At 39.2% G+C, this 12,396-nt stretch overlaps 1 protein-coding gene across 1 annotated transcript in view; it reads right to left on the minus strand.

The window, feature by feature from the left end:
* Positions 1-12,396, minus strand: part of SIK2 (salt inducible kinase 2) — a 138,031-nt gene that overhangs the window by 49,901 nt on the left and 75,734 nt on the right. The window contains exon 4 of the mRNA XM_079788755.1: positions 1,493-1,654. Within this exon, the coding sequence (XP_079644881.1) occupies positions 1,493-1,654 (162 nt within the window). The remainder of the gene's footprint in view (positions 1-1,492; positions 1,655-12,396) is intronic.

The following is a 12,396-nucleotide window of genomic DNA, read 5'->3' on the forward strand; positions in this document are numbered from 1 at the left end:
ACATAGACTGATGAACAAGAACAGACCCAGAAACAAGGAGGCATGGATCAGACTGTCGGGCCTCAGAGGGAGGGTAGGGGAGGGTGGGGGTAAAGGGGAGAGATCAACCAAAGGACTTGTGTGCATGCATATGAGCCTAACCAGTGGCTAAGGACAACAGGGGGGGTGGGGGCATGAGTGGGGAGGGGTGTGGTATGGGAATGGGGGGATGAGGACAAATATGTGATACCTTAATCAATAAAAAAAATAAAATTAAAATAAATAAAATTAATTATTAAAATTAAAGTAACAATAAATAAAGTTAAAGTAAATAAAAATTAATTATGTACTTTCCTCAAAATGCTCAGGACAAAAACTAATGGGAACTGGCGTAAACATAAACCAGTTAAATGAACAAATCAGAGGCTTTTAACTTCTATTTTATACCCCAAGGAGTTGTTTTCTCCCTAAACTTTCTCCAGTGAATATCTAGCCTCACTGGTCAACCAAGAATTTCTTGGTCAGGGCCTCATCTGTCTCCTTGCTCCTCTTTCATAATCCTAGAACAAAACACCAGCATTTGCAATGTTGTTAAGCTTTTGCTTCACGCCCCTTACCTTCTTCAAAACACTACCCAAAATAAATCTCCCTCCCTCCATCTCATCCTACAATCTCTCCTGCTTCAGCTCTAGTTCAGATTCACATTTTCATTCATTCTTTTTTTTAAATTTATCTTTATTGTTGAAAGTATTACAGCTGCTCCCCCGCCCGCCCCCCCCCCCCGCCCCCAACCAATTGATCCCCTTCTAGCCCACCCTGTCCCCGACCCAGGCCTTCACCACACTATTGTCAGACCCACATTTTCTTGATTGGACTACTGTATTAGAGTCCTTATTATCTTCCTGTCTTCAGTCTTATTCACATGTCCCACCTGTCTTTACTCTGCTGCCAGAGAGAGACATCATTCTAACATGCAAATCTGTCATCCCAATCCCACTTCACCCCTATCCCCACCCTAAAATGTTCAGTAGGTTAGACTCCCTATGACCTACACAATAAACTCTAAAATCTTTTTCATGGCACTCAAGACCCTTCACATTTTGGTCTTGGCCTACCTGCTCCTCCTGTATCAACCTACATCCCTCTCTTTTCGTTTTCCCTGTCTGTAACTTCACTGTAGCCACTCGCCCCAGCAACCTGCACTGCTGCTCTAGACCTAGCATCCCTCTTCTCTGGCAGGGCCCCACAAATGGACCTGGACACAAATCAGACCAAGGATACAAATGAGACACCAGCTATAGCCCTGCCACTGTGCACATTAATAACAAACCGATTTCCCTTTCTTTTCATTGCATCTATTTCTAAGGAAATGAATAAAACACACTTGTTTTTTGAGAAAGCTTGATGTCATCAGTAGAAATGCTCCAAACCTCTGCCTGCAGTTCTCCTTCTGCAAACACCCAGAACAAGGACTCACAGTTGATCACATTAGAGCCAGCTGTGCCCCAGTTACCTGCTATTTTGATATTCATGTTGTTATCCAGCAGGAGATTTTCAGCCTTGAGGTCACGGTGCACAATCTTCCGACCATGACAATAATCAACAGCAGACAGGATTTGCCAGAATTTTCGCCTGGCCTCAGACTCATTTAACCGGCCGTGATTAGCAAGATAGTCTGTAAAAGAAGAGAGAATTTAAAATATTCACCAAAATAAAATGACCTAAACATTGGGATTTGGGATTTTTTTCCCATCGAAAAGCTTTTATAATGACTAAAGGTTAATGTTCAAATACCATGCTGTTTTCCAAGTTTCTTGCCTTAAGAAAAGCAATTCCAATCATATTACACTAGAATACAGAAAAATGAAGAGTCCAAGATGAGACAATAGCAAGTGGCATAATATTCACAGTACAACTCAAAGTGACCTTTATGCCCAAGCACTCTCTATGTTCTTAAAAAATTTACTGAGTACTGAATATTCCTAATCACATTTAAAAAATAACGTTTATGTAAAACAAAGAACATGAATCAATTCTCTGACATCCAATCAATCAAGGTTATCTTTCTTTGTTTTTAAAAAAATGTTTTCATTGATTTTTGGAGAGAGAAGGGAGAAGGATAGATAGAAACATTGATGATAGAGGAACATCATCAATCAGCTGCCTCCTGCATGCTTTATTCTGGGGATTGAGCCCACAACCTGGGTATGTGCCCTGACCTGGAATCGAATTAGTTCCTGGGTTGAAACTCAATCACTGAGCCATACTGGCTGGGCAAGGTTATCTTCCTTTTAAAAAATAATTTTATGTAGTTATTATACAAAAGACCTGTAACATGAGATACAGTGGTCCTTGGAAGTAGCTCCAATAATTCACACCCTGTTGTTCAATGGAGCAATTCGGATCTACCCAAGAACATGCAGACTTGTTCTTGGAACCAAGCACTCTTATGAGAGACTCTGTTCTCTAAAAAATATACTTTGCAAGATACATTAGCCCTCTGTGCAATGTTATAATCTCTATTAAAGCAATTTACCTAAAAATTAATTCTGCATATGTTTATATAAATTTAATAAAACTAACATAAATATGCAACTCATACAACTTTTACCTGAAGATCTTAAAGGCCTCTGAAATGATCTTTTGAGGGAAAGAGGGCAACATAAATTCCATGCCTTTGGCTCGTGTCATCCTCATATTTACTATAAAATTTACTAACATTTGTACAGCCCTTTACAGTTTATAAAGGATGTTCACATCACAGTATCTCAATCTTCCTAACACACCTCTATGATAACTATTACTCTAATTTCTATTATATTTGAGGAAGCTGAAGATCAGAGGAATTAAGTAACCTGGCTGACTTCATATATTTAATAGGTGGATGGCTGATATGGAACTACAAACTTTGGGAAAAAAAAATTTTTTTTTTTACTATATCAAGCTGCTTCTTTATTAAATTCCTGTTAAAATCATAACCATCCTTTCAAACCCTATTCAAATGCCACTTTGATATTAAACAGTCCCTCGCCACTTCAAATAGAAATAAATCACTTCAAATCTCTCTTCTTTGAACTCATCACTTATAACACAATGCCTCACACTTTATCTGCATATACTATATCATAACTACCCCAACGTGTGTTCATGCCTGGATACACACACAGCTCCACTTCTAATACAGTGTTTCAGAAAAAAAACAAAAAACCTTCATTAAAGCTTCCTGAGCATAGGGACAATATCATTCTTCTTTGTACTTCCCACAATGCTTAGCAGTGCACAAAACATCATAGGTATAGTACTTAAATACTTAATTACTTAAGGTCTTATCCTGGATGCTATCATGAAACTTTCCATCAACAGTATTACAAAACATGGACTATTAGTGTTATACTCTACAAGTTATAGGCTTTAAATTTAGTTGGACATTTTGTATATTCTTCTATATCGGCTATTATCACAAACTGAGATCATCAGCTCATCACATCTTCCCTTTGCCTTTACAGAGCCCACATAGTAGCCATCCATCATTCTGAAAGGCAAAAAGGGTCACTTAAGAACAAATATGCTGGATTTTCAGTCAAAATGTCCAAACTATATGGTCTAAGTAAACTGTCAAGTAGACCCCGTGCTTTCTATTCCTGAGTATACCTGAGCCTCCTTCTACTAGTATACTGGATGAGTTGGGAAAACCATAATAAAGGGTTGGACCTGTGGGCCAAACTTAATGAGGGAATGCAACGTTTTCTGTGAGGAGATTCAAATCTCTTTTGGCTGGTTAGTAATATACTAGTGACCCGGTGCATGAAATTCGTGCACATTAAAAGGGGATTAATTAGAGGAAATAATTTAATATTGCTATTTGCCCTTTCTCTATAATAGAAGTGTCAGAGATGAAAGAAGAAAATTAGTAAAATGTATATGAAAACCTTCCTCCTGTCAGAGTCTGGGGCACACCACTGGACCCAGAGTCAAGTCCCCACCCACCCACATGCACCACAAAATCTCGTGAGACCCAGACCCGCTGCCCCCCTCCCCCCCGCATTGGGCTAGATCCAGACCTGGCCAGTCCCACCCTTGTCAAACCCTGCCAGGCAGGGGGTGTAGCCTCAGGTCCCCTGGCCCGGCACCAGGATGGGGGGCATGGCCTGAGGTCCCCCAGCCCAGACCGAGGCGGGGGGCGTGCCTTGAGGTCCTCCATCAAGCCCCGCCAGGTGGGGGACACGGCCTGAGATCCCCTGTCAAGCCCCACTGGGTGGGAGGTCCTGAGGTCCCCCGTCAAGCCCTACCAGGCGGGGGCGTGGCCTGAGTTCCCCCGACCCAGCACTGGGGGTGCACCTTGAGGTCCCCCGTAAAGCCCCGCTGGGCAGGGGGGGGGCAAGGCCTGATGTCCCCTGTCAAGCCCTGCCAGGCTGGGGGTGCAGTCTGAGGTCCCCCGGACTGGTGCCAGGGTGGGGGTGCGGCCTGAGGTCTCCCGGCCTGGTGCTGGGGCGGGGGGAGCAGCCTGAGGTCCCCTAGCCCAGCACCAGGATGGGAAGCGCACCTTGAGGTCCCCTGTCAAGACCCACGGGGGTGGGGGAGGGCATAGTTTCAGGTCCCTGCTGATTGCTCGTTAAGGCTCCTTATGGGAACTTGGCCTCAGCTGTGGGTGCAGCCATCTTTGTGATGGAGTGATGGTCAATTAGCATATTCCCTCTTTATTAGATAGGATTCCCTATGATTCCACACCAAATCCTATTACAGTGAGGCAGTTATTTCCTAGACAAATGACAGACAAAATTTCTTACGGTTGAAAATGTTGAGTCAATGTGCATTGTTGGAAAATATTTTTGAAATTTTGGCAACATAGAGAAACCTAGCAGATCCAATGTGAACAAGTATGGATTAATGCATATGGAAAAAACAAAACCAAACTGTTGCCTACAAAATGAGTCCTGGGAAGCACAATAGAATCTACAGCAATTGATATTTTTTGAATCAGTCAGTAAAAAACTGGCACCACCACAGCCAAGAGGGAAAAAAAAATTTAACACTTGGCAAGAAGGGTACTATTGGAAAAACAAAGGCACGGTACATCTGAGCCTAAAATTATCATGTAGAGTCACAGTCATCACATGTCAACAAATGTGTAACACACAGTGTGAGAAAAATGACAACAGCTGCATTCCAGAGATTAAGAGACCAATTATTTAAAGAAGTGGTATTTTCACCCCTTAAGCAAAAATCTCATCGAGTATTACAGCAAGCATATCTATTATCTTCCCCATTCTTTATGATTTCTGCAGTGTAGGTAGCCTTCAAAAGCTACCTGAGTTACCTCTATTGACATCTGCTGAGAAATCAATAGCGGTAACTGAGGCAAAAACCTGTGGCTGCCAGTAAAACCAAAACACTATCCTCAGCAAAGGGCACTGTTATCAATCCAAGCTCCAGTTAATAAACCAGGACCTCAAGTTAACATGCAAAGAGCACACACACTCATATGTCACAGCTCTTGTCTACACTCATGGCCTATGTATGTATTTTTGATGAATGGATTTGGTTTTCAAAAAAATTTTTTTTCCTGACCAAACTGGTTTGGCTCTGGATAGCGCGTCTGCCTGCAGACTGAAGTGTCCCTGGTTCGATTCTGGTCAAGGGCACATGCCTGGGTTGCAGGCTCGATCCCCATTAGGGGGCGTGCAGGAGGCAGCCAATTGATGATTTTCTCTCATCATTGGTGTTTCTGTCTCTCTCTCCTCTCTTCCTCTCTGAAATAAATAAAAAAAAATATATTTTTAAAAATTGTTTTTTTCCTATGTTTGCATTTGTACTGATTGTTAAGTGAAATATAATTTTGTTTGTTAACTTTATTTTATTTTTAAAATTTCTTTATTGGTTAAGGTGTTACATATGTGTCCTTATTCCCCCATTACTCCCCCTCCCCCCCACTTGTTTGTTGACTTTAATAATAAAACTTTTTAAGGTTTTATTTTGTATGTCCTCCCCCCATTTTGTTTTTCTGTTAATTGATTTTTATTGCATATTACAAAAGTCATGGTCTGTGATACATTGGACAACTAAAAAATTGGTCTTTCAATACTGATAGTTTGAGAAATATTAGGCTATACAAATATACAGGCAATTACAATATGCTGTGATAAAGGCTAGAACAGAAAAAAATATGTACTAATAAATATATTACTTTTGCAAATCATTCTAAATTTTCTTTTTACTATAAAAGTCTCTAATATACATGAAAGTAGAAAAATTAGTATAATGAATCCCTGAGATTCAAGAGTTCTCAAAATTTTGCCATACTTGCTTCATTTATCCTTTTTCCCTTTAAATTCCTTTTTGCTTTTCTTTTTTTCTGTAGTAACCTAAAGCAAATCTTGACATAATTTTGTTTCACCCTACTTTTGTATCCCTAAAAAACACACACCCCTTTCTTATATAAATACAATACCATTATCACACCTAACAAAATCAACAATTCCTTAATATTATCTAATACATAGTCTGAATTCAGATTTCCCTAGTTGGCTATTTGAGTCAGGGTACAAACAAGATGTACATTTTGCAATTACTTATTTTGTGTTTGGAGTCCTTTCATTCTGGAACAGTTCCTCTTCCCCTCCCCCCATTTCCCAATGGCACTGACTTAAAGAAACTGGATTGGATGTCCTACATTCTGGATTTGTCCTTGGCTTCCTCATAATTTTGGTTGAATTATTCTTCTAGCTTCTGTATCTATATTATAAAAACCCAGTGTCCCTAACGCTGTAATGACCAAAGACAGGTCACCAGGCGGCTGCATGCGCAATGAAGCACACGCGGGTGGGCGGGGCTGCGTGTGTGGCGAAGTGTGCGAGGGTCGGCAGGGACTTGATTCTGGGACTCCGCGCAGCAGGATCTGGGGTCCCAGGTCTCGTGAGATTTCTCTAGTTTCCTACAAGTTGGAATTCAAGTATAAAGAATAGAATAGATTCATGTTTGCATTTTTTTGGAGGGTGGAAAAAATATGTCACAGGCAGATCTACTAGAAGGAATATAAGATATGGTTCTCCTACTTTTAGGAGCACTAAGATCAATCAATGAATTATGGGAATGACAGACTGATCTTTCAATTAAAAATTCCCATCACTCTTTCTCCAAATATGGTTCTAAAGCTTAAGTATACAACAGAACTCTTAGAGGGCTGTTAAACCAGATTACTGGGACCTACCCCAGAGTGTCTGATATATTGTAGGTGTTGGAAAGGGCCCAAGAACTTACATATTTTTTAGAAGTATCCAGGTGATGCTTAAAATGCTGGAATGGGAGCCACACTTTGAGAACCATAGCACTGATTTCAGTATTCATTGGTGGTCATATCTCAATCAATTCACTTGCAAAACTGTGGTCTTTTTATTTTTAAAAAATTCCTGCCACATTTATTAGATAAAATTCTTCTGTAGAAAAAAATTTTCTCTTGTCAGTTAGGGCTATTTAGTTATCCTGGAATACAACTAAAACAGGTGAGGAAGGAAAACTGTTCAAATGTTCAATTCTTCCTCCTTAAGTACCAATTTTCAGAGTAAGGGGTTGGTACAATGACTACCTCCAATAGTATCTATTAGGATTTGTGTGTGTGTGTGTGTGTGTGTGTGTGTGTGTGTGTGTGTGTGTGTGTGTCTCCCTCTTACACTTAGCTTTCTTTTCCCTTTCTCTCTTGTATGATTCTCTTAGCTATCATCATAATGAGTGCATGGATTCTTACTCGTATATATTCAGTTTCAATCACCTATAGTCACTATTCTCTTTGATGCTCAGATTTTTCCACCTCTGTCTAGTAGGAACCCCTTTACAATGTTTTTGTCTTTTAATATGACCACAGAAATATTCAATACCTTTACTGCTTTCTTACATAATAAAAATGTCTGATGCTAATCTTGAATACTTCTTGCCCCAAACCTGGAATCAGTCATTTCTCCAGAAAGCACTGGGAATGGTATCTGGGTGCTTGGGTGCTTTTTAGTTAATTGGTTGGCACTACTTCTAAGCCTTTTCAGGGACAGAGTTAGGAAATAAGTACTTTTAAAGAGAAAAAAAATGTAATCCATTCCATTTCAAATTTAAGGTTATAGGAATTACTTCTCTTTGGTTTTTATATTTGCATTCTTTTCTCTTCATAAAAGATCCTGGTTCTTTTTATTTTATTTTTTATAGATATTCTGATTGATTTCAGAAAGGAAGGGAGAAGGAGACAGAATAATCTCTCTTCATCAATAAGAGAATCATCGATCGGCTGCCTCTTGCATGCCCCACCCACACTGGGGATTGAGCCTGCAACTTGGGCATGTGCCTTGACCAGGAATTGAACTGTGACTTCCTGGTTCATAGGTTGATACTCAACCACTGAGCCATACCAGCCAGGCGAGATCCTGGTTCTTAACATTAACATACATTACTTGTTTTACCCTAAATACTCATAAAATATTTTCAAAATAGTTATACTAATATTACTACTAAAAATAAAATTACTGGATGAACTTTAAAAGTTAACATTTATTTGCAGTTCTTTTAACCTTGAGATTATATTGTCCTAAGAATGCACAGGCCTAATACAATGCTTTAAAATCACTTGAAAAGCTATTGTGTTATGTGTTGTCATCATGATATAAAGATAGTACATTTATGTGTTTGTTTTTAAATATTAGGGATTCTTTTGTCTCCTGTTTAACTTCATCTTTTGAATATGTAAAACACCTTATGTTTAATACGACGGCAAAGTTAAAACTATGTAACACCATATAGTCCAAAAAGTCTGTTCCTATCGCTTGCCTAAAAGTAACTGTTATTAGTTTTTGGTTTATTCCTTCTGTGTTTCATTTTGTATGTGAAAATATCTTACATAATAAAAAGGTAATATTTAAATTACCATCACTCCGCTACGCCCATGATTGGGCCAGCGGGTGACACAGGGGGCGGGACTCGGGGTGGCTGGGGTGGTGATTGGGCCAGCAGGACGCTGAGCTCGCGTTGCCAGCGGCGACGCGAGCTCAGCGTCTGCGCCATGGCTGTGCTGCGGCACAGACAGGCCTCTGGGGCAGCGAGCCGAGCAGGCGTTTTGGAGGTTTGGAGGCGGAGGGCAGTGGGCAGGCGGCGCGGCTCCCCGGGGAGGAGTCTGGTGGCAGTTGGGCCGCAGGAGCACGTGGCGGCAGCCCCAGCCTTACTGGGCGGGAGGCAAAGGCAAGACCCCGGCCTGGGCTCCAGCCGCAGGAGGACCACGTCCCCGCCCCGCCTCGCCCTAGGGGCCCAGGGACTTCGGAGCTGCCGACCAGCGGACAGACAGCTTACACGTGCATGATTAAATCATGCACTGGGCTTCTAGTGTGTATATAATTGTGTTCTCCCAGCTTCTTACACAAAAACATTTGTCCTTTTTTCCTCCTCAGATCATAGGAGTACACACTACAGATACTAAAAGTTAGTAGTGTGGTGCTAAGAATAAAGGCTCAGGAGTCAGGCTGCCTGGGTTCAAATGCTGTCTTCACACTTGCTAACTATGTGACCCTGAGCAACTTACTTAAACCTAATCTCCTATCCCTTCATTTGGTGGTCTAAAAATGGGATAATAGTGGAATCTACCTCACAAAGTTATGTGAAAATTAAATGGAAAAAACTACCATGGTATTTTAGTATGTGGTTAGATGAGGAAAAAAATTAAAAAATAAAAATGAAACACCTCTTCCCAGTGTCTGACACATATAAGTGCTCAAAAATGTTAGCCGCTATTATTTCAACTATGATAATTACTGTTGTTATATTGTCAGGAGCTGACTCAGGTACCTTCCTTCCTTAACTACCATCTATCCACCAGATGCTTATGATATGGTTTCTATGTTTCACATTCCATGGACATTGCTTTAAATTTCACCAGTAACTTCCCTAGTCTAAAGCCAATTACCTTTTCTCAGTACTCACCTTTTATGACCTTTCACTAAATTTTACACTTAATTGGTTCTCAAAATAAATATCCCTCCCGGTTGATTTTGTGTTTATCTAGTTTTTCTCCATCTCTTTCACTAATTGGCTCTTCTTCCTCACCTAACCACATAAAACTACTATGGTCTAGTTCTGGGCCTTTGCCCTTTTTTTCCCTAAACTCCTTCTCTCATAGAATTAATCGAAATTGTCACCTTCTTGTGGCTAACCTCCGATCTATTTTATTTTTAACTGGATGATGTTAGTTCTCTTTCACGCTCTTCTTATTGAGTGCCTGTCTCATGGGTGCCTCTTTAGTCACTACAGTCACAACATGCCTTAACACTGGCCTGGGCCTCCTGCTCACAGATTCTATTGAGAATCTAATGAAAGTTGTATTTACATACAAACACTTACATTTGATATGCAACTTTGAGGGGCCTATAAAATTTTAGGTTTAATCAAGGTTAAGAAACTCTGCTTTGGAAGATTTCATTCATTGATTAGAATTTTTATAAAAATAAATTCCAGATTTGCCAAGTGCATTTGAGCTTTCAATAATTACTCAATTGTACTCTACAAAGATTTTTCTTTCTGCTACTGCAGTGTTATCAAGACTGAACACATCTTTCTCTGTATAAACTTCATTACCACCTTCTAAGTCACTATAACTATTATCTTAGTCACTCAATCTCAAAAATTCAAAAGCCACCTTCTACCAACCCCAAAATAAAGTACAGCTGAAGTCCCAATATATACATTTTAAATTACATAGATATAATTTATATAGTATAATAAATGTTCTCAACCTGTATTTATAGATAAGTCTAGATTTCATAGCACAATGCCTGACACATAAGAAATGCTCAGTAAATGTTGGCTGCTCTCCTCCTCACAATCATCACCACCATCATCACTACCATCACCACCATGTAGACATCCCTTCTCTTCCTCTAAGGATAAAGGGCAGCTTTCCTAGCATCTTATCAAAGTGGAGAAACCCAGCCAGTTGCATTTCCTTAAGTTTCAGGGATATCAGAATCTTTGAATGACTTCCTTTAAGATTACTGTTCTTCAGTTGGAATTAACATCCCTTAAAGCTGGAGCTGACTAATAATAGTCCAAAATATTAATAATTTATTAAATTAATGTTACATTAAAGTGATTAAATTTGTAATTTTATCAATTTGTATTTTGGGAGTAAAAAGGCTGATGCCAATTTAATATTTTATGCTTAACTAGACTTTTAAAAAGGCTAACCCCCTGCCCCTGCCCCGCCCCCCCCCCCCCCCCACACACATATCAGATAATTAAATCCTGGTCAAAGGTTCTTAACTCACAAATTTGCATAAACTTCACACTTCTGAAAATAATAAATTTGAAGGGAAATAGTGTTTTTAAGAATATAATCACTATCAACCATGAACCTCCAATAAAGTAATTAAAATGGGCTCATTTGTCCTCTTCAAAATATTGTGAAGATCCATTATTTTCAACCCCCAGATTCAAATTTCTACTCCTCTTTCTCTAACATTTCTGTCCTCTAATCAATACAAAACGTTGCTGGAGCCCGGCTGGCATGGCTCAGTGGTTGAGCGTCAACCTATGAACCAGGAGGTCATGATTCAATTCCTGGTCAGGGCACATGCCCGGGTTGTGGGATGGGCATCTACGAGGCAGCCAATCAATGAATCTCTCTCCCTCCTCCTTTCTCTCTGAAATATATATATATATATATATATATATATATATATATATATATATATGTATATGTATATGTATATATACATATACATTCACACACACACACACACACATACAACATTGCTATAAAAAACAACTATTATCTTACTGTTACTCAGCACTCTGGCCTTTGTCAACTTAGATTGTGCTGATCCTAACCAATCATTCCTGGATAAAATCAAACTAAGAAAGGAAGGTTCATTAATAAAATAAAACCCTAAAAACAGTTTTAGTACATTAATATATGTATCACTTTACTTTGTGAACACTAAAAATGGATTAAGTATATGATTTGTATTAAATTAGGATAACATGAATTATTCTCATTTTAAATCTTAGATTATAATATTACTTATATTAAATTACATTAAGCTTAACCTTGAGACACATTTATAAATATGAAACTATAGATTTTTTAAAACATTTTGCTTTCTGTTTGTTTTTGTAAGTGTGTAATCATTTCAAATTGTGTGCCTGACAAAAATTAAAGGAAATTGTTGTTGTGGTACACTCTGGCAATTTAATTGTGCTTTCAGCAATTTTCCTACATTAGATTGTTCACATCTGTTAGACTCTGAATCAGTTCTTCCAGCTATGTGGGACTACTGAAGCCAAGCACAGTCTTCTGGGAAGTAAATGTGTTTTGAGGTACATAGTTTAAAATGTTAAAGATTATTTACAATTGACTTTTGTAACTATATGTTAAAGTTTTCAGCAACAATTAAA

Source organism: Cnephaeus nilssonii, assembly GCF_951640355.1.
Source record: "Cnephaeus nilssonii genome assembly, chromosome: 13".
NCBI lineage: Eukaryota > Metazoa > Chordata > Mammalia > Chiroptera > Vespertilionidae > Cnephaeus > Cnephaeus nilssonii.